This window comes from Scyliorhinus canicula, chromosome 8, assembly GCF_902713615.1.
Source record: "Scyliorhinus canicula chromosome 8, sScyCan1.1, whole genome shotgun sequence".
Taxonomy (NCBI): domain Eukaryota; kingdom Metazoa; phylum Chordata; class Chondrichthyes; order Carcharhiniformes; family Scyliorhinidae; genus Scyliorhinus; species Scyliorhinus canicula.
Window position 1 is genome coordinate 165,218,177 of NC_052153.1, and position 23,215 is coordinate 165,241,391.

General features: G+C 44.8%; 1 protein-coding gene across 1 annotated transcript in view; it reads left to right on the forward strand.

Moving 5' to 3' along the window:
* Positions 1 to 23,215, forward strand: part of sorbs2b (sorbin and SH3 domain containing 2b) — a 531,274-nt gene that overhangs the window by 373,597 nt on the left and 134,462 nt on the right. The window contains exons 9-10 of the mRNA XM_038805638.1: positions 2,141 to 2,310; positions 22,379 to 22,445. Of these exons, the coding sequence (XP_038661566.1) occupies positions 2,141 to 2,310; positions 22,379 to 22,445 (237 nt within the window). The remainder of the gene's footprint in view (positions 1 to 2,140; positions 2,311 to 22,378; positions 22,446 to 23,215) is intronic.

A 23,215-nucleotide genomic window follows, 5' to 3' on the forward strand; every position in this document is an offset into this window, starting at 1 on the left:
TGACACTCAGGAGATACTGAACTGTGAGTCTTTATTGTCAAGAAATCACATTTAATCTGGTGTCAGTTCGGCTGTCTCTGCTCAGAGTTTATAACCTAAATTAGTTTCAGTCGCGTTGAGGTATTAATCCGTCATCACACAAGTCATTTCAGATCCACAGATGGGACAGAATTTTCCACGGAGGCCGATGTGATGGTTGGAGGCCCGAAACAGGAGCGAAAATCCTTTGGGTCAGCTCCATGATCCGTTCTCTCCTACGTGGGATTGTACAGGAGGCGGTGATGGCAGATCTGGTTACCCGATTGACAGCAGTAGACCATTAATTAAGTCAGTTGAGGTCGTAATTAAGGGCACTGTCCTAATACCTTCTGGATTATGCACTGACGCATGTGGTACCCATCAAGTCAGGAGGTTGCCTATAAATTACCCAGTGATCGGTAGCCACCTGTGCTGGACGTTCCATTCTCTGGGAGAGGTATAGCAGGGCCTGTTACTATGTGGGGGGGGGGGGGGGGAAGGTGCGGCCTGTCCCCAAATGCTTGATTCTCCAGTGACCATCCTACATATTTCAGCAGTACGCACCACTGATGGTGGGATTGCCAATCCTTTAGTGCTCGTTAGCCTCCTCCTGACAGGGAGGCCCACTCACAATCCTTTCTTTGGATGGGCTCCCAGATGCAGACCCTTAATTGGTTGCACCCTCCAAAACCTCCCTTGGGGTCCGAATGCCAGCATTTTCTGATTCCTAACGTGCTTTTCATCCTGGTGCTGGGGCCAGGACTCGGGAATGGAAACTGTTCCGATGGTTCCTATTTGTTGCGACAATGGAACATTACAAACTAAGTAATCTCCTTTGGTACAGACACTCGAGGCACGTAGCCAAATAGATGGTTGACTGCATTTTATGGAATAATCGTGTTATGATGCTGAAATTGCAAGTTGGAGGGCATGATGTACCTACTGCACTCATTGGAATCGGGACGGGACACAGCTGATAGATCATGTGAGAGGCCTCTTCCAGGATTCCCGATGACCGTTACGCCTCCCGAAATCTAACAAGGTCTCTAACTGTGAGACGTCACGATCTGGATGCCGCTAACAATGGGCGGGATGCAGACATGCAGAGTTCTACTGACGCCAGATCTAACCGGCTCCTGGGCTCTACTGACCTTGGCGAGGAGACTCCACCACAGCTCCCTTTAGTACTGATCCCCAGGCGGAATGGCACTTTCAGGTGGGGGGGGGGGGGGGGGGATCCCAGGTGATCGGAGGCCCCAGGCGGTTAGCATCTGGGCAGCGTGATACCCTGTCATGGCTGATGTCACCCAGGCACCTTGGCACTGCCACCTGGGAATGCTGGCAGTGCTATATGGGTGCCAGCCTGGCACTGCCAGGGTGCTAGGCTGGGAGTGCCAAGGTGGCATTTTGCCAGCATCAGGAATTGGGCCCAGGGATGTCCTGCCCATATGAGGTGGGGTGTGGGGGGCTCGCGGACCCCTCAAAACAGGTGAGTTGGGGCGTAGGGGGAGCCCGGCGGTTGCGTCGACGGGTAGAGAAATCGGGACCCATTTAAAAATGGCGCCCCGATCTCTTCCTGCACTAACGAACAGAGCTGCACAGTCCAGAAAATGCGACTGAGTGCGGCATCGGCGGTGTAACATAGATGTACTGTAGCAGTAACGAATCAGATATGAACCCAGAGCAATTTTAAAAATATTTAGCAATTGTGGTAATCACCACTGTTGTATATAATAGGAGGGGTGTGGTAAGACCCTGTACTACAGGCACGGGGGTAGTCCCTGCCTGCTGGCTCCGCCCAGTAGGCGGAGTATAAATATGTGTGCTCCCCTTACAGCAGCCATTTCGCCAGCTGCTGTAGGAGGCCACACATCTTAGCGTAATAAAGCCTCAGTTGTATTCAACTCTCGTCTTTGTGTAATTGATCGTGCATCAGCAATGAAGAATTATTTTGGTAATTTTGATTTAGGGAAGCTGCCCGTGTCAAAAGTAGGGACAACCAGCCGCCAATGTCCTCATCCACAGATCATGCTCCCAACCAGTGTCAGTTCAACCTTTCAAATGATGTGCTTTGTTGATTTAGATTTATTTCTTTCACAACTTCATTTCCATTTCCTCATAGAGAACCTGAGTACTTCACAGCAGAGCAAGTCGCCCAGCGCAGATGTATTGAGATTAGAACCAGTTTACAGAATGTCAGAAGAGGAGAAGAAAGTCACGGTAATTAAAGCACCGCATTATGCAGGAATTGGCCCTGTTGATGAATCTGGAATACCTATAGCCATAAGGACGGTAGGAATATATTTCTCTTTTTCACCCTCTTTTTTTTTGGCTCTATCAGTAATTTCCTTTTGCAGCACGGCCATTATTTCTAAAATTCCTTCCTCTGTTGAGTTCTGCGTTAAAGTTGTAGGCCAAGAAATAATGAGTGGATAAGGTTTACATTCGAATCCCAATTTATAAATAGTCAAGGAAATGATAAATAATTCCCTGTTGGATTTACAAGTGGCTGTCCCTTATTTGAACCACAAGTGCAAACATTTTGTTCACCTTCATTCTCTTAAACCTGTACCTGGCCATCCCTCTATGTCTGCTCTTTTCCTGAGGGTCAATTCCCAATCTGTTCAGCTTTTCCTTCGAAGTATATCCTCTTACTTCTGGTATCATCCTTGTTAACCTTTATTGCACCTTCATCAAAGCCCCAGTTTTGGTTGCATAATATGGAAATCAAAATGGTGGACAGTTCTTCAACTCTGTGGCTCGACTAAGGTTCAATAAAAGTTTAACGTAACTTCTCCAGTTTTCAATCCTATTCCTCCAGGTACGAATGTTTACTTTATTATGGGCCTTAATAACATCTATCTTTACTTTCAGTGACTTTTTTTGTACCTATGCCATGAAAAGCCTTTGCTCCTCTACCATATTTATCCAAGCAGTATGTGGCCTTCCTACAAAATGTACCAAAATGTGCATTTCTCCCCGAACCCACATTGTCATAGCTTTGGTGGCATCAATTTGTTTCTTCTCTGGCTTCCTTCAAGCCACCCTCACTCCATGTCTCCAACATTTTAAAACAGGGTGGGGGAAGATGGGATGCAAATTGGAGTCAGGGTGGCCAACCCCAGAACAAATCCACGTCTGCTGCGTGCAGAGGCAGGTTGGGTGCAAGGCCTGCTTCTGTGACCCGGCACTGTGTTGAAATAAGTAAACAAATAAGAAGACAAAATCATTCCTCCAGCCCTCACTGTCCTCCTCACAGACACTCCCTGTGCCCCATCCAGGCCAACCCATCACCCCCACACCCCTATGCCAACATAGCTACTCTTTATCCACCCTTTCCCTCTCACCCCTCCGTGCCAACTCACTTAGTATCCTTGGACAGCTTCTTGATAGCTTTGACACTTAATAGTTTTCACAGCTGGGCATTTCCGTAACATTTCCTGGACAGTTGGACTGTTCCTGCACAGCTGGACAGCTCTTTTGAAGATTGACAGTTCCAATGAGTTTGTGCTTAAAAGGGGCATGGTCATGTTCACTGTTTATTTAAATGTTTTGATTGACATTTTTCCAGTTTCTGCAGAATAGCAATTTGACATAAATTGCACACCTGATATTTATACATTGTGACATTTCTTATTTACAATTGTTACATACATTCACTCCGTCACTCTCTCTCCCCCTCCCCCCCCCCCCCCCCCCCCTCCCCATAACTGTCCCGGGGCCCTATGCAAAGAGGCACTGACAGAGTACCCTGACTGTCCATAAGAGTCCACCAAGTTCAGACCCCTCTTACCTGTTCTAATCCAAATTCCCCACACTCGCTTTTCCAAAATCACACTTCAGTGGAGATAAACTGGTCATTTAAATGGCCAGCGGCCTGTCTAAACTGTGCATGTGTGAGCCCCGCCCCAACCCTGTAAAGATGGGAAATCCTGGGTTTGGGAGCGGGACTTGGAACGTTAGTCCATTTCCGCGATTTTTTTCTACAATCAAGAGGCTGTCCGACATGAAAAAAGTGAGGGTAATGAAGACAAAACACTCGTAACTGTACCAGATTATGTTTCTCAGCTTCACGCTAATGCTTTTCCACTTACCTATACAGAAATTTGTTTGCCAACTATTCTATTAGTTTATTGATGTCTTCCTGTATGTTGTCACATTCTTCCTTTGTGTTAACCAGGCCATCTAATTTGGTGTTTTCTTCAAATTTTGCAATTGCACTTCCGACCCCTGATCCCAGATCAATATTATAAACCATGAACAACATGGGTCCCACCACCAATCCAGCTGGAGCATTAATTCGCATCTTTTCCCAGCCTGAGTCATTATCCTTCTGTACTTGCTATTTTGTAGCCAGCTTGCTACCCATTCTACTATTTGCTCTCTGATTCCAGATACTCTGATCGTGAACATGAGGTTACAATGTAGCACTGGGCTTCAGGCACTGTTGTAATAAACTTTGTTTATTATTCACCGCAGCATCTTTTAAAAATGAACATCTATTTAAAAGAGTGAGGTGTTTTCTTTAGTGATTAAATTTGTAATTTGATGGAATTGATCTAAGAGGCCGACGCTGAATGTGGCAGTGAATTTTATTTCTTCATCAGCTATCTCTCAGTGGATTGAGCACTTAATTTATAGTTATATCATTATCCCTGACCTTTTTCCGTAATATTCCCATGGAGAGCTTCAACAATTACAAGAAATGTACCGTTTCTATTTCCCTATTGCTTGAAGAAAATTAACTTGGAGTTAATTTTAGTTATGTTAGTCAGAAATATGATTGCCATGATACTTGCAGTTTACTATTCACAAAACAATGCTGTTAATTGGTCATCTGAAACTTTATATAAATGATCTATACAGTTACTCAATTTACTGTACAAACCAACGACCCAAGTTAAAGGGATAGCAGAAATCCTAATTTGAACAAGTCCTTTCTCAATAATAGTTTCACTTTTGCTCCATCCCCCAACCCCAAAAAATAATAATTTTGTGAAATTTATTGCAAAATACATTGCCGGCTATAATTAATCAAGTCATTAAGTTCACTTTGCTTTACATTGCCATCAAATGATAGCCCAAGACCTTGCTATCATTATCTAAGTTAGGTGGATAGGCCAGGCTAAATTGCCCCTTAATGTACAAAGGTTAGGTGCGGTTTCGGGATAGGGCGGAGAAGTGGGCCTAGGTAGGATGCTCTTTTGGTGGATCGGCACAGACTCGATGGGCTGAATGGCCTCCTTCTGTACTGTAGGGATTCTAAATTCTATACTTCTCATATGAAGTTGGCATTGCTGGCTCCTTCGGAACTTTAATCATCCTGGTAGATGTCAAGAATATGGCCAATGAGGGAAAAGAAGAATGGATTTGAGTATTTAACTCGCGAATGAGAAACCTACTAGAGCTCTAGAGTCTTGTATGAAATATCGGGGAAAGCTGAGCATCCGTCACCCTGAAGGGAATGGTTATGGAGCAAGAAAAGAAACAGAAAGACAAATGATGGGCCTAGAGAAGGTGTGCTGCTAAAGCAAAAAGAAAGAGAAAAATGAAATATGCAAAGAAAAGTAAAGAGAATGGAGAGGACAGAAATTACAGTCTGAAATTGTTGAATTCCAGGCTGTAAAGTACCTAATCAAAAGACGAGGTACTGTTCGTCAAGCTTATATTGAGCTTCACTGGAAAAGTGCAGCAGGCCAAGGACAGTGATGTCAACATGACAGCAAGGTGAAGACTTGCCAGTCATTGGAATCTTGGTGTCATGCTTGCAGACAGAATGGAGGTGTTCTACAAAGTGGTCCCCTATCTGCATTTGGTCTCCCCTAGTGTAGAGGAGACCACATTGTGAGTAATGAACACAGTAGATTTGTCTACTTCTTTCAATTTAATTGCTGCTTCACCTGGAAAGAATGTTTGGGGCCTTGAGAAGAGAGGAGGTAAAAGGGTAGGTGCTACACCTCCTGCATTTGCATGAAATGGTGATATGGGAAGGGAATGGAGGTTTAGGGTAATTGGGAAAATCTAACAGTAAATATTTTGTTTTGGGTTTTGCATGTTAAATGTGATTCCACGATTGGGCAGCTCTTGTTGAACAATCTGGTGTGTGCTAAATAGCTACACTAACTAGTTTAAGGTAATTGCTCAAGCTCATTATGTGACTCATTCACACTTGCTTGAAGCATTAATATGCAGTGACATACAGTGTTCTCTGCAAACAGAAAGAATAGACTGGATTCTCCCGCCCAATCCCACAATATATTCAAGCCTTTTTTGAATTATCTAGGAGCTTGGAAGAGTCTATTGTTCCCTGTTTCTTTATCCGTGGCAACGCCTCAGTCAAGCAGAGTCAACTTGCCCAGTAATGACCACCCTTTTCCCCTGTAATATAAACTGTTATGATCATTTGAAACTTGGCATTCATGTGTTTGTCCTGTTGCATGCAAGATGAAAAGACTCAGCAACATGTTACTGTTTACAGCAATACAGTTGTTCGGTACAACCATGCGACTGTTTATGAGTGCTTCCTTCAATTCAGTCAACTGCATTCACTGCTCACAGTGTGGGTCTCCTCCACACTGGGGAAACCAAGCACAGATTGGGTGCTGAGAATCCCAATATAACCTGGAAGAACAGCATATGATATTTTGGTGAGGCAGTTTGGAGCCTTCTGGACTCAACATGAAGTTCACCCATTTCAGACAGTAATCTCTCTCCCGTCCTTTTTTCCTTTTTCTTTTCCATGCTTCAGTTTTTCTCATATTTTTGCTTTCAAACACTGGCACAGCCCATCTCCGTACATCTCTTGTTGCTTCGTTTTTCTTCTTGACCGATCACTATCCTCTCCAACTCCTCCGTTATTCAATCTCTCTTGTCTTCCACCGCATCATGGACCTTCCTTTTGTCCCTTGCTATTACATCCACAACTTCTCCTCGATTTGGTGAAAGGTCCCCGAGGTGTAACGTTAACTCTCTCCAAAGGTGTTTCCCAATCTCCGGAATAGTTCCACCATTTCTGTTTTATTTTCCAATTTCCAGCAGCTGCAATATTCTGCTTTTCGGTTTATATTGTTGTGAAGTTGGAACCGGCGGTTTTCATTCTTTGCAAAGATTAAATTGGTTGTAATTTGTTGGAGAAAAACGTTTTATCTCCAGTTTTAGTTCTTTTAGAAAAAAAATAAACTTTAAATTATTTCCTCATCCAAATTTTCTTTCCTCCTAGTATTATAAGTATTATAGTAATTTACTGATATTACAACATAGTACTATGTAAAGTTAAAGCGCATGAGATTACAGGTGGTGTCTTGAGATGGATAGAAAGCTAGTTACCAAATAGGAATTAAAAGGTTGGAATAAATGGATCTTTTTCTGATTGGTAGGCAGTGACTAGTGGAGTACCACAGGAATCTATGCGAGGACCCCAACTGTTTACGTTATATATTAATGATTTGGATGAGGGAACTAAATGTATTATCTCTAAATTTGCAGATGATACAAAGTGGTTGGGAGGGTGAGCTGTGAGGAGGATGCAGAGATCCTTCAGCGGGATTTGGCCAGGCTGAATGAGTGGGCATATGCATGACAGATGTAGTAATAATCTTTATTAGTGTCACAAGTAGGCTGATTTAAGTGATTAGAGTTTTTCGAGGAAGTTTCAGTCAGAGTGGATAGAGGTAGATGTGTTGTATTTGGACTTCAAGAAGACTTTGACAAGGTACCTCACAAAAGGTAAAGTCATAAGATAAGAGCCCATGGTGTTGGAGGTAGTATATTGGCATGGATAGAGAATTATCTAATGGGCAGGAAACAGTAATTGGGATAAAGATTTCTTATCTATGTCAATAAGACATCATCGCTATTAATCCTTTCAATTCTTTCCCATTTAATTCACTTTTGTAACTCATTTCTCCCTCTTCCAATTTCCACTCTCTACACCTTCCCCGAGCAATCCAATAGAAATCTCTGTTCCCGTCTCCATCAATTGTGGCCCTCAACTCAGAAACACACAGTAACTTCTCCCCTTATCCACTGTAATAATTAACTTTCAGAGTCTTCATTAGTGACCAAAAAGGTTTATTTCGTGATCCTGAAGAGCATCAGCATGTTTGTAGTTGGTACTAAAATAGCTCCACCTACGTGAACTCCTCCCCCGGGGTGACTTCACACTCTGACTCCCGATTGGTCATGCAGACCAGGTGACCCTTACTCTGCTGTGTTCCCCTTAAAGAGACAATCACCACAGCCGCTATTGCCTAATCCCCCGGAAGCACAGTTGAAATTGGAAACTTGCCGTGATGGAAATTGGGAGTGGCATCCTCTGTCCTGACATTTCTCCCATTTCAGCCCGTTGGATTCACCAACGCTATCTTCTTTTCTGTTTCAGCTGGGACAGCACAAAGGCCTGGGACACCAATTGTTTCGGGAGCAACCACTGTCCTAATTTGTTGCTTGACTCCCTTTGTCACAGTTCGATATTTTAAGTTTCCATTGTGATTTGTTTTTGTTTGTTGCAGTATCCTTTTAAGGGGCTGCCCTCTTAATTTGTCTCGCACCATAATTTGTTAATTTGGTTTTACTGATTTGCCCTAAAGAGTATAACAGAGTACCTAGAAGGAGGCTGCTCTTGCAGAGGACATCTCTGCCTTGAAATGCTCCAGTTAAAACTACTTGGGGCCTTTAACTGGCTCAGATTCAAATGACAGCTGAGAGTGGGATTTCCACTCAGGTCCTCGGAATGGAATCCCGACCTTTAACTCTGACTCTGCCCAGTTTGCAACAGGATGCGCTGATCAATATTAGGGATACTGATATTAGGACAAGGAACTGTTGCCATCCCAACTAGTCTGTATCAGTTACCTTATGGTCCTTGTGCTACTGAACTCGGGGCAGTTGTGCCTCATTGATGCAGTAGGAACTAAATTGTAACTGGCCAAATTCATCCCATTGGATCCTAGAGCAGAGAAAATGTTCATCACAGCAGCCTTGGCTGTTGCATGTACAAGGCTTCCATATTTGGACTGCACTCCCGTGTTGACAGCTATTGTTAACTTGACTCTCTGTTCTAATGTGTGTAATTATGCCTCTGGATTGAACTGATCTGTATCTATTACAACCCTGAACAATTGTGTCTGCTATTTCTTTGTGAAGCTGGGGATGTACAGTTCATACAGAGTTCACCTTCATTATTAATTGGTGGTTAACCCTTGTCTGTTATGCCAGAATTTCTTATCACTTCAAACTCAGAATAGCCATTCAATCACAAAAGGGTTACTTCAAAAACAAAAGATTGAAAGATGAATATTTTCCAGACACCAATTCTCAGTGTCGATGATACTAAATCTTCGCATATATTTATGCTGTGCAGCAACAGTAGGTTTCTTACTGGCTTAAATTTGTAAATAGAAGCAAATTACGCATTTGTTTTTGCAGTTAAGTACAATTTATATTTAGTAGCATTTGTTATCCTCCCTTCTGTTTTCCTCTCGTTGCTTGAACTTTGAATTACTGTTCCACAGGCTTCTGGTACTTGAAGTTGGCCTGGATTTCTAAAAGGTCGATCCCACTTAACCAACTTTTTTTCCTTCAGAGAATTCTATGATAGAATATAGGAACAGAAATAGGCCAAGTAGCTCCTCGAGTCAGTTCTGTTATTCTATGAGGTCCTGGCTGAGTTGTGACCTAATTCCGTTAACGTGGCTTTGCCCCATAGACTGCAATAGTTTTATCTAACAAAACTGTCAATTACTGTCTTAAAATTAACAATTGATCTCGCATCAATTGCCATTTGCAGAAGAGCGTTCCAAACTTCTACCACCCTTTACATGAAGAAATGCTTCCCATATTCACACCTGAATGGTCTGGCTTTAATTTCCAGAACAAGTCCACAGTTTTAGACGCCCTAAATAGTGGAATAGGGGAGATTACAGTTCGCCTTCATATCATGAACACTTAGATCAAATCACCCGTTAACCTTCTAAATTCTGGAGACGACACAACATAAGATCAGAGGCTTCTGTAAAAACTCAGCAGGTCTTCCTGCTTTGATCAGGAGAAAAAACGGAGTTAATGTTTCGAGTCCATTGACACTTCGGACATGGTCTAGCGGCTCGGGTCGCGATGAGGCCTGTAAATCTTGTGAGATTTACTCGGCTCGTTATGCCTCTCGCAAGACTTCACGATCTGGATCCCACCCATGATAGATGGGTCCTAAATTTGCCTATTAAAGTGTGGAGTATGACTCACTTTAATGTGTACTTGCCGGAGTTACCCAAGGTGCTGGTTTTCTTTGTCTCTCTAAGGGCAGCACGGTAGCACAAGTGGATAGCACTGTAGCTTCAGAGCGCCAGGGTCCCAGGTTCGATTCCCCGCTGGGTCACTGTCTGTGCGGAGTCTGCACGTTCTCCCCGTGTCTGTGTGGGTTTCCTCCGGGTGCTCCGGTTTCCTCCCACAGTTCAAAGACGTGCAGTGGATTGACCATGCTAAATTGCCCTTAGTGGCCACAAAGGTTAGGAGGGGTTATTGGGTTATGGGTATAGAGTGGAAGTGAGGGCTTAAGTGGGTCAGAGCAGATTTGATGGGCCGAATGGCCTCCTTCTGCACTGTATGTTCTAAGTTAACCCCCCCACTTCGGAGACCACGAACAAGTTCCGGTTAGCACTGGTCTCCAAAAACAGGGGCGATTCGTAGCGGCACTTTGGTGGGGGGGTCTCCCAGGCAATCAGGGGCCTGTGGGTGATTGGGCTCTGGACAGGGTGATGCCCTGGCACCCCTAATACCACTCATGAATGCTAGGAGTGCCACCCTGGCACTGCCAGTGTGCCTAGGTGGCACTGCCAGCCGAGTAGGGGCACTGCCAGGGTTCCAGGCTGACAATGCAAAGGTGCCAGGGGAACCTTTTGCCCATGCTGGGAATTGGACCCAAGGGTGCCCTGCCCTTATGAGGTGGGGTGCGGGGGGCTCATTGACCACCCCCTGAAGGTGAGTTGGGGTATTGGCGGGTGTCCGGAGGCCGCGGTGGAGGGGGGGGGGGTCTAGAGATCAGAGAGCCATTTAAAAATGGCACTCTGATTTCTTCCTGCACTGCCAAGCAGAGCTCATTAGTGTACGAAATGGGACTGAGTGTGGCCTCGGCAGGGTATTCCTCGGAGAGGGCCCCGGAATGAAGCAGAGTTCCATTTTATAGCTGGGTTTTTCTCGGCATTGCAAGCATTAGGAAGCACCCGGCTAAACGTGCTCAATGTTGGCCTCTGTATCATTTCTGTTAAATTGTACCCTTCGTCTCCCTCCTTTCAGTGGACTCTAGCTTACTCCCAATGCCAAATGCAACTGAGTACAGGAACAAGAGGATAGAGCAGATGAATGTGTGGCTGGAAAGATGGTGCAAGAGGAAGGGCTTTAGATTCTTGGGATATTTGGACTAGCTTTCGGGCAGGTGGCACCTGAACAGAGCTGGGACTGAATTACTTGTGGGGGATTCTGTGAAGACTTGGAACTCGACAGGGCTGGAGGAAGGAAGAGATAATATTGGAGGGGAATACCAGGGTGTGCAAAATACAGGGAGAGACATAAATATTAGCATAGGGAATAGTAAGTTACTAAGTAGAAACAGAGTAAGAGAGAAAGTAATGAAGACTAAATCACGATTACTGTGCATGTATGTGAATGCACCGAGTATGGTAAATAATATTGGGGAGTTACGGGGCATATTGGCATGTGGAAACATGATGTTGTGGTGAACACCGAGACCTGGCTCAAGGAAGGGCAGAACTGGGTGTTAAATACTCCTGGGTAAAAAGTGTTCAGAAAGGAAAGGTATAAAAGGAGGAGGGGTGGTGGTGGTATTGACTAATGAGAGCATTGCAGTGCTGGAGAAAGAAAATGTCCCAGAGGATTCAAGGACAGTATCAATTTGGCTCGAGCCAAGGAACAAACGAGTGCAATGACATTAATTCTGTTTTAAGTGGTCCAGAAGCTGTCAATCTCTTCAAAGAGAGTTAAGCACTTTCTAATCACCACCCCCTCCACCCCCTTCATGCTTGAGTGCTGTGGTCAGCTAGAAATTGACAGCACATAATTCTCTTTGAAGTGGTTGATGTTTATAAACATCATTGTTGGAGCAGTTTAGAGTTACTCAACGGTGAAGGAAGATGAATGAAGCAAGGTTGACAGGTGTGTGTTTGTAGAAACTCTCAATCACCGCCTAGTAAGGGAAATAATTGAATGGCTTGCAGCTCAAAGATCTGAGTGGTTTAAACACAGCTGCCTGGTTTCTTTTTCCAAGGATTGACACGTGGTGCTTCCTGTCTCATAACCAGGAAGTGTATTGCCCAGGGGAGTGTTACAAGTTTTTTTTTCACTGCCTCTGTCTGGACTGCTCTCTAGCTTCCAGGGTCTCTTATCTGAGGAGCTTCCTGACAGGGGTCTCTTTTCTGGGGCTCTATGGGCGTCCCTTTATTTAGGGTTCTTGGGGGAGGTGGGGGGGGGGGGTTTACTTAAGAGGTCTCTGGGTCGGACCCTGGGGGCCCTCTTTATGTAGGGAGTCTCTGAATGGTCTCTTATTTAAGAGGTCTCTGGAGCGCCTCTTTATGTAGAGGACCTCAGGGGGGTATCTCCTTATTTAGGGGGGCTCTGTCAGGGGGGCATTGGATGGGGTCACCCTTGTACTTGGGGGAAGGGGGGGGATAACCCAGATAATCCAGGAGGGGGAGAATTAATTGTGATGCGGGGGGGAGAGGGTGGCCAGCTGCTAGATGTCACTATCAGGCCACCCACTCAAAATGGTGGCTCGATAGTGGGAGTCCTTCGGGAATCCCTCGCAAACCTTGGCATGCATACATTCGCATGGCATGGGATTGGGAATCGCTTCCTGATCTGCACTCCCGAGGGGCTGGTTTAGCATTGGGCTAAATTGCTGGATTTGAAAGCAGACCAAGGCAGGCCAGCAGCACGGTTCAATTCCCGTACCAGCCTCCCCGAACAGGCGCCGGAATGTGGCGACTAGGGGCTTTTCACAGTAACTTCATTTGAAGCCTACTTGTGACAATAAGCGATTTTCATTTTATTTCATTGCAACTCAGCACCGGTGGGAGATCATGGGGTGGAATTCTCCGTTTTGCCGGCAACCCGGGGTTTCCCGATGGTGCGGGGCTGCCCCACAATGGGAAACCCCATTGACCAGCCGGCGAAACGGAGAATCCCGATGGTGCCGGGGAACAGAGAAACCGGCCCATATTCTCCCAAAAGGACAATCTTGCCCAATTATGCGGGATAGAATAAGTTGTCACATGGAAAAATGTGGGTTGAATAAGTTGAGCCAGCATGGATTTCTAAAGGGGTAATCAGATTGAACAAACTTGCTGGGGTTTTCTGAGGAGGTAACAGACAGGGTTGATGACGGTAATGTTGTTGGTGTGGTGTATGTGGACTTTCAAAAGGCATTCAGTGCAGTGCCACACAACAGACTTGTAAGAAAAATTATAGCCCATGGAATAAAAGGAACAGTGGCAACATGGATACAACATTGGCTGAGTAATAGGAAGCAGAGAATAACGGTCAGTGGATATTTTTAGGGCTGGAGGAAGGTTTCTAATGGTTCCCCAGGGAAAACCCCTTATTTTCCTGAAATATATTAATGATCTAGATCTTGGTGTGCAGGGGCAATTTCAAAGTTTGCGGATGACAAGAAATTTGGAAGCATTGTAAACTGTGAAGTGAACAGTGTTGAACTTCAAAAGGACATAGACAAGTTGGAGGAGTGGGCCGATAGGTGGCAAATGAAGTTCAATGGGGAGAAGTGTGAGATGATGCATCTTGGCAGGTTGAACATGGAGAAACAATATAAAATAAGGAGTAAAATTCTTAAGGGTGTGCTGGGGCAGAGAGACCTGGGTGTGTATGTACACAGATCATTGGTAATGGCAGGACTGGTGGAGTGAGCAGTTAATGAAGCATATAGTATTCTGGGCTTTATTAACGGGGGCATAGAGTACAAGAGGTTATTCAGAGTTTATACAAGACACTAGTTAAACCTCTGTTGGAGTATGGTGCACAATTCTGGGTGCCACACTACAGGAAGAATGTGAGCGCATTGGAGAGAGTACAGAAGAGATTTTTACAAGGATTTTTTCCAGGCATGAGAAAGTGGAATTATGAGGATAGTGGAGGGTGTGGAGAGGTTGGAACTCTTCTGCTTGAAGTAAAGAAAGGTGAAGAGGAGATTTGATGGAGGTATTCAAAATCATGGAAGTATAGAAAATAGGTGCAGGAATGGGCCATTCGGCCCTTTGAGCCTGTACCGCCATACTCCAAGCTCTTCCCAAACCTCTTGATACTTTTAGAGTCTGTTGTACCTAGCCAAACCACCGTGTCTTAACCCATAAACTGTGGGCAAATGACTATGAGACTCAGTTTATAAAACAGAACAATATTTATTCACATGTACACAATGGTAATGGTTTATTCACATGCACACAATGGTTACGGTTATTCAATCACACACTCCTAATCATAGGTTACACTATACATCAATAGTTCCAAGATCTTTAACTTGGCAGTGACCAACATGAGCTAGGCAGACACAGGCCTGTTATCTGTAGTTCTGGGCTGGTAGTCTCTGTTAGTGGGTTATCAATCTGGTTCTCTTCTGGCTCTGGTCTTCCTTCTGTTGGTAGAGTGGATGGTTTCCTTCGTCGGCCGATGGAAGTCACTGCTTGTGATGGCTGCTGCTCAAGAGAAAGAATGAGGGCTGTGCAGTAACTTTTATCCTTCTTGGATTTTGTGCCCTTTGGTGGGCGGTCTCTGGGTCATTTGTCAATCAATTGATCAGGGCTTAATCAGCCTGATCGATCAATTGATGGGGTTGCCACATCAGTTTTGGGGTGGGCCCTCAGTGGCCATGCCTGCAAGTGTTGGGGGCAGGTAGATCCTTCCAAATAAGGAATTTAGGTGCTGCTGTGTCTGGTAAACAGGTGCTGCTGTGTCTGGTAAACAAGTGTGATTGACAGGACAGTTCTATTATCCCATCTGGGATGGCCTGGAGGTGGCCTTTTGCCTCCGTTGTTTGCAACAACCTGCAAAATCTTTTGAAGTCTGCGAAACCTGGGCTGCAACTTTGTTTGATCTGCTCTGCAGCCTGCTTGTCCAAAAAACCTGACCACTTTTCCCAGCTTCCCTTGCTGGACGCCATTTTAGGTGATCACAAGTCTAGAAATCTATTTCCTTTTTAAACGTGTTCAGTGATGTGGTGTCCACAGCTTTCAGTGGTAGAGAATTCCACAGGTTCACTACCCTCTGAGTTAAGGATACTAAATGGCCTACCCTGTATCCTGAGACTATGACCCCTTGCTCTCGGGGCCCTCAGCTAGAGGAAACAACATCCCTGCATCCATTCTGGCCAGCCCTGTCAATCCCCCTCTTAATCATCTACATTCCAGCAAATACAGGCGCAGTTGACCTAATCTCTCCTCATATAACAGCCCTGTCAACCCAGGAATCAGTCTGGTGAACCTTTCCTGACTCCCTCTATGACAAGTATATCCTTTCTTAGATAAGACCAAAACTATACCCAATACTCCGGGTGTGATCTCATCAAGGCCCTGTACGGCTGCAGTAAGACATCCATGCCGCTGTACTCAGATCTTCTTGTAATGAAAGCCAACATACCATTTGCCTTCCTACCTATTTGCTGTACCTGCATGTTTACTTTCAGTTACCAGGATGCCCAGGTCCCTTTGTACTTCAACATTTCCCAATCTATCACCATTTAAATAATACTCCATTCTGTTCCTCCTTCTGAAGTGGATAACTTCACATTTATCCATATTATACTGCATCTGCCACTTATTTGCCCTCTCACTCAACTTGTCTAAATCACCTTGAAATTCACATTCCCACCAAGTTTTGTGTCATCTGCAAACTTGGAAATATTACATTTGGTTCCTTCATCCAAATCATTGTGAATAGCCGGGGCTTAATCACTGATCTCTGTGGGTCCCCACCACTTTCCACGTCGAAAAAAATACCTATTTATTCCTACTCTCCATTTCCAGTCTGCTGGATACTCTGGGAAAATGTGTGGTCAATTCTAGCCCCACTTCAGTTGGAGTGGCAACACAGGTGAAATTAAATTTTATATTCATACCTGTGGCTGTGCTTGAGTTAAATTGACTACAATCACCCGGTTTGTAAATTTAATCACAAATAATCTTTTATTATTAACAGTAATTATAATTAAATAGGCAAAAAATACAACTGGCTGTCTATGATCTGATCCCCAATGCCCCTCCTTTCTAACCCGACTCCACCCTCTATATACACAGCCAAACCCAGAGAAGCAACACAGAAGGGAAAGATGGTGGAAAGGGAAAATAAATAATAATAAAATAAAAGAATAACAATCTTTGATTCAGTTGGATGTCCTCCATAGTTAGTTTCTTTCTCAAGGTTAGGCCTTCAGATGGGTACTATCTTTTCCTTTAACTTGTAATGATCTTCACTGCAGACTCACAGGGACAGCAGGCAACCGGCAGCAGAGAGAGGGTGAAAACACAACTCCTCTTCCTTCGAGGGTCTAGAGGCCTCTGGCAGGTTCTCTCCACAAAAACCACCTGGCAGGAACCAATCACTGACTGTTGTCAGGCAGAACGCTGTCCCTGGCCAACCTGCCACTTAGCCAATCGAACAGACTTCCTCCAAAACCAGTTCCTAAGATTAATTCGGAGCCGATGAGTCTGGTTTCTTTCCAAAATACAAAACGTAGGAACACACTGGCTTGGCAAGCACTCTTCTGCTTAAAGGCAGATTCCGATTATAGGTCCACGGACCAAAATAATAAAATATAAGAAATGGGAACAAAGGAAATAAGCAGGAAGGTCTCGTATACCTTGCCAATATATTACCCTCTATCCCATGTGTTTTAATTTTGCACACTAACCTCTTATGTAAGACTTTATCAAAAGCTTTCTCCGAATCCAAATACACCATATCCATTGGTTCACCATTAACTATTCTACTAGTTAAGTCCCCAAAAAGCTCCAGTAAGTTTGTCAAATATGATTTCCCTTTCATAAATCCATGTTGACCGTGTCTAATCCCATTAATATTTTCGAAGTGTCTTATCACATTTTTATAATAGGCTGCAGCGTTTTCCTTGCTGATGTTGCGCTAACCGGCATCTAATTCTATTTTCTCCCTCTCTCCTTTGTTTAAATAGCGGGGTTACGTTTGCCACCCTCCAATACGCAAGGACTGTTCCAGAATTTTGAAAGATGACAACCAACACATCCACTATTTCCATGGCCACCCTCTTTAGTACCTTTAGGATCTAGATTATCTGACCCTGGAGATTTATCGGCTTTCAGACCCATTAATTTCTTCAATACTATTTTTCTAGCGATACGAATTTCCTTTCATTCCTTCTCCTTAAACCCTTGATTCCTTAGAATTTCTGGAAATTTATTATGTCTTCCTCTGTGAAGACAGAACTGAGCTAGTTGTTCAATTGCTCTTCCATTTCCTCGTTCTCTATTGGTTAGGCTGATTTTCTTTTTGAGTTTTGTGCTAGAAAGGATGTATGACTTGCAATGCATTTGAATCTTTTCCTTAAATATTAGCCATTGCCTATCCACCATCATGCCTTTTAATGAAGTTCCCCTATCTATCTTAGGCAACTCATGCCTCATCCCTCGTAGTTTACTTTGTTTACATTTAAGACCCTAGTTTCAGATCAGACTTCTTCACGATCCATCCTAATGAAGAATTCTATCATGTTATGGTCGCTGTTCCCGAAAGGACCCCACACAACAAGATTATTAATTGACCCTTTATCATGGCATAATATCAAATCTAGGACAGCATGCTCCCTAGTTGGTTCCTCGACATACTGGTCCAAGAAAAACACCTTGCAGATACTCCAGGAATTGATCCACCACAATATTGTTGCCATTTGATTTATACAATCTATATGTATATTAAAGTCAGCTATGATTACTGTTTCACCCTTGTTACATCCCTCTCTAATTTCCTGTTTCATGCCATCCCCTACCTTACCACGACTGTTTGGAGGCCTACAGCCAACTCCCACTAATATTTTCTACTGCTTGTTGCTTCTTAACTCCACCCAGACTAATTCTTCACTTAGATTTTCTGTGACAATATCCTCTCGAACTATTGGACTGATTTAATCCTTAACTAACAATGCCATCCCACTTCCTTTTCTTTTTTGCCTCTCCTTCCTAAATATCGACAACCCTTGGAGATTCAGTTCACAGTCTTGGTCACCCTGCAGTCATGTCTCTGTAATCACACTCATCATTACCACATATATCTATTTGCGTTGCTAATTTGTCTAGTTTATTGCAAATGCTCCTTGCATTCAGATACAGGGGGCGAAATTCTCCGCCCCCCACGACGGGTGGGAGAATAGCGGGAGGGCCTTCCCGACATTTTTGCCGCCCTCCCGCTATTCTCCCACTCCCCCGCCGAAGTCCCGACCCGAATCGCTGCCGCCGTTTTTTTACGGCCGGCAGCGATTCTCAGCTGTTAGATGGGCCGAAGTCCCAGCCCTTTCCGCCGTTTTTACGAACGGCAAACACACCTGGTCTTGCCGTTCGTAAAAACGGCGTCACAAACTCGCTTTTTATAACCATGGCACCGATTGGCACGGCAGTACCACGGCCGTGCCAAGGGTGCCATGGGCCCGCGATCGGTGCCCACCGATCGCGGGCAGCGGGCCCGATGCCCGCGCACTACTTGTCCTTCCACCGCCCCGCAGTATCCATTCGCGGGCGGCTGAGGGGCAACCCGGCCCGCGCATGCGCGGGTTTCGCGCAAAAACGCGATGACATCACCCGCGCATGCGCGGCTGACGTCATATGACGCGTCAGCCGGCGCTAACTCCGGCAAGCGGGCTTAACGATTTTCGTTAAGCCCGTCTTGCCGGAGCCTACGGCGTCGGGCTGCTAGCCCCGACCGGGGACCAGAATCGGTCCCCGGTCGGGAAGGGGCGCGCTGCCGTAAAACCCGCCCGGGTTTTACGGCAGCTTTACGATTTCTCCCGTTTTGGGAGAATCTCGCCCAGTGCTTTTAGTTGCATTTCTCACATTTTTACACACAGGTTTTGGTACCATGGCCTTATTTGCTGCTAGTGCTGGTTTCCGCTACCTTCAACTATTGTTTTCTTTTCTGTCTTAAATTTCTATATTTGGGGGGCAGCATGGTGGCGCAGTAGGTAGCATTGTTGCCTCATGGTGCCAAGGTCCCAGGTTCGATCCCAGCCCCGGGTCACTGTCTGTGTGGAGTTTGCACATTCTCCCCATGTTTGCGAGGGTTTCGCCCCCACAACTCAAAGATGTGCAGGATAGGTGGATTGGCCACACTAAATTGCCCCTTAATTGAAAAGAAAAATGTCCCCCCTCATAAAATAATTGAGATCATGAGGACACAGATTGAAAGTGATTTGTAAATGTGGGCCGGAATTTTCTGGTGGTTGGGATTCTCTTTTCCCGCTGGCAGAGCACTCCCACCCATAGGTTTCCCGACAGCGTGGGGTGGCTTCAATGGGAAAAACCATTAACAATTAGCGGGAAAAGAGAATCCTCTAGGCGGCATGTGGCGCAGTGGATAGCACTGGGACTGCGGCGCTGAGGACCTGGATTCGAATCCCGGCCCTGGGTCACTGTCCGTGTGGAGTTTACACATTCTCCCCATGTCTGCGTGGGTTTCGTCCCCACAACCCAAAGATGTGCAGGTTAAGTGGATTGGCCACGCTAAATTGCCCCTTAATTGGGAAAAAAATTGGTTACTCTAAGTTTATTTAAAAAAAGAGAATGCCGCTGCGAGCGAAAGGCGCACCACTGAGGAACACGCAGCTGTGGATTCATAGAATTTACAGTGCAGAAGGAGGCCATTCGGCCCATTGAGTCTGCACCGGCTCCTGGAAAGAGCACCCTACCCAAGGTTAACACCTCCACCCTATCACCATACCCAGTAACCCCACCCACCACTACGGGCAATTTTGGACAGTAAGGACAATTTATCATGGCCAATCCACCTAACCTGCACATCTTTGGACTGTGGGAGGAAACCCAGAGGAAACCCAGGCACACACGGGGAGGATGTGCAGACTCCGCACGGACAGTGACCCAGCCGGGAATCGAACCTGGGACCCTGGAGCTGTGAAGCGATTGTGCTATCCACAATGCTAAGAGGAGCAGAGAATCCAGGCCATGATGTGAGAAAACACCTTTTTGCACAACGAATGGTTCAGGCATGGAATGCACTGCCTGGAAGTGTGGTGGAGGCAGGTTCAATCGAGGCATTCATGAGGGCATTAGGTGATTAGCTGAATAGAAACAATGTGCAGGGGTACAGGGAAAAGGCAGGGGAAAGACACTGGGTCATAATGCTCATTTGGGGAGTTGCGGAGTCTGCACATCCACTCCGTGTGTGCGTGGATGTTAGGCCGAATGGCTCTATTATATATTTTCTTTTGTTTTATTTTCTTTTGCTATATTATGTATTTTCTTTTTCTTTTCATGTACTTAATGATCTGTTGAGCTGCTCGCAAAAAACTTTTCACTGTACCTTGGTGCACGTGACAATAAACAAAATCCAATCCAAATCAGGTCCAATCCAATAATAATTCTGTGAAGAAATTGGCAACGGAATTCTCCGTCAGTCGGATTCTCTGGTCCGCCGGCAGCGCACCCACAATGGGAAACCCCATTGGAACGGAGAATCTCGCTGCCGGCGGGGGCGCTCCACGGCGGGGAACGTGGTTGGCGGACCGGAGAATGCCACCCTACGTCTTTTCAACCGAGTTAACGGGGTTAAGAGATCACCAAACACAGACCTTCAAGATCATGGAAAGTGGTTGTAAGGCTCCACTGGTCAATGAGACTGTTGGGAGAGGGTACAAAAGTTGGATGACCACAAGCGATTAAAGGGGAGGTTAGAAAAATAAGGATGATTGGAATGTGGAATTCTCTCGATTAGCTTGTTTTAATCGGAATAACCTGTTGACGAGAGGAATATTCAAGTGTTTGGAAATTGAATAGGGGAGCAAGATTACACGAGGTGATTTGTGCAAACTTGGTAAAACAAATGTGGCACTTTTGTGCCTCCGATTCTGTGATACATACCAACCAGAGTAATCTTGCCCTGCCTGAATAAATATAAATAATAAAATATAAATATAAATAATAAAATTCAGTGAAGCATGAAGAATGGGATATGGAAAGAATGGCCATATGAATCTTGTTTTTCATGGTTTTGCTTTTGGTCAGATCAGTCCATCATTCTGCCATTCACACGCACTCTGCACAAATGTTTTGTTTCTTTTCCAGAACCATCACCACTTTGCCTTTTGTTTTGTTAACCTCTCCTTTCCTCAATCCTATTCCTTCTGTTCTTCGTTCCCCCTCCACTCTTTCAACAGCCAATTAAACCCAACACAGTTCTACCTTCCTTCGCTTCTGAAGAAAAGTCCAAAAATCAACTTGAGAGGTTATATAGAAGCATATATAGAAAATAGTAGCAGGAGGAGGCCATTCGGCCCTTTGAACCTGCTCCGCCATTCATTATGATCATTGCTGATCATTAAGTTCAATACCCTGATCCTGCCGCCTTCCCATATCCCAGGATCCCTTTAGCCCCAAGAGCTATATCTAATCCTTCTTGAACCTACACAGTGTTTTCACCTCAACTACTTTTTGTGATAGCGAATTCCACAGATACACCCACCACTCTCTGGGTGAAGAAATTTCTCCTCAGCTCAGTCCTAAAAATTTACATCTTATCCTCAAACTATGACCCACGTTCTGGACTCTCCCACCATCGGGAACATTGGATCTGCCCTGTTTAATCTTGTTAGAATTTTGTAGGTTTCTATGAGGCCCCCTGTCACTCTTCCAAATTCTAATGAATATAATCCTAACCAACGTACTCTCTCCTCATATGACCGTACCACCATTCCAGGAATCAGCCTGGTAAACCTTGCTGTATCATCAGCAAACGAGTCAATGAAGGCTTCCGCTATACTTAACAATAGATGCTTCCAGAGAGTCAGCTGTAATTCTGATGGTTCAGAGTCCTTCGGGCAGCTCATAGCCCTCAATATTCCGAGTACAATGTGCGGCCTCAACCTGACCACTCGCTGCACATTACCAGCTGCATACAATCACTAACAGCATATCCATTATCTACAAGTGCTGCCATTTTACTGTCAGGAAATTGGAGGAAAAAATTATTACCTTCCACTTTAGTAGAATAAATATCATGATCCCTGAATTTTGGAATCAGAATAAAGAGTGCGAACAAATGTACTTTTCTCTTTAGTGACTAATTTCAACTTGCATTTGTAATCTAGACAGTGGATCGACCAAAAGACTGGTATAAGACGATGTTCAAGCAAATACACATGGTGCATAAGCCAGGTATGTTCAAGACTGATGACTGATTTAAATCATTTGCATTTCTGAATCAAACTGTGAATCTCCGAGTTCTCATTTACATGCCATGTTATTCAGTAGCAGCTTGTATTTATATATCGCCAACTCAATATAGAAAAGTGTCTTGAGGTGCTTCACCAGAGCATAAGGGGAAAAGATGGGTGCTGAGCCCAAGAAAGGGAAACACGGTGGGGTGACTAAAAACTTGGTCAGAGAGGTTGAACAAGGAAAGAATGGTAGGAAGTCTTACACCAGGTTAAAGTCCAACAGGTTGTTTCAAATCACTAGCTTTCGGAGCACTGCTCCTTCCTCAGGCGAATGAAGAGGTATGTTCCAGAACCATATAAACATATATATATGCATAGACAAAGTCAAAGATACAAGACAGTCCAACGCCGGCATCTCCACATTAAGGAAAGAATGGTTTAGGGGGAGAATTACAGAACAAGATACGTACAAGGCTGAATAGACACTGCTGTTCTTGTCGGACAGAGGAAGGATAGAGATACCTAAAAGGTCAGAGCAGTGGAAACTTGTGCAGAGATTGGGGGGGGGGGGGGGGGGGGGGAGTGGTGCAGATAGGAAGGGCTTAGGTATGGAGGGAGTTAAACAAAGGGGTGAGAATTTTAAATTTGAGGTTTTGGAAGACCAGAGACCAATCTACGTCAGCCAGGCCAGGAATGACGAACAAGCAGATTTGGGGACAAAGACAACTTGATGCAGAGGAGGAAGTGGTTTTGCAGAGGGTGGAAGCT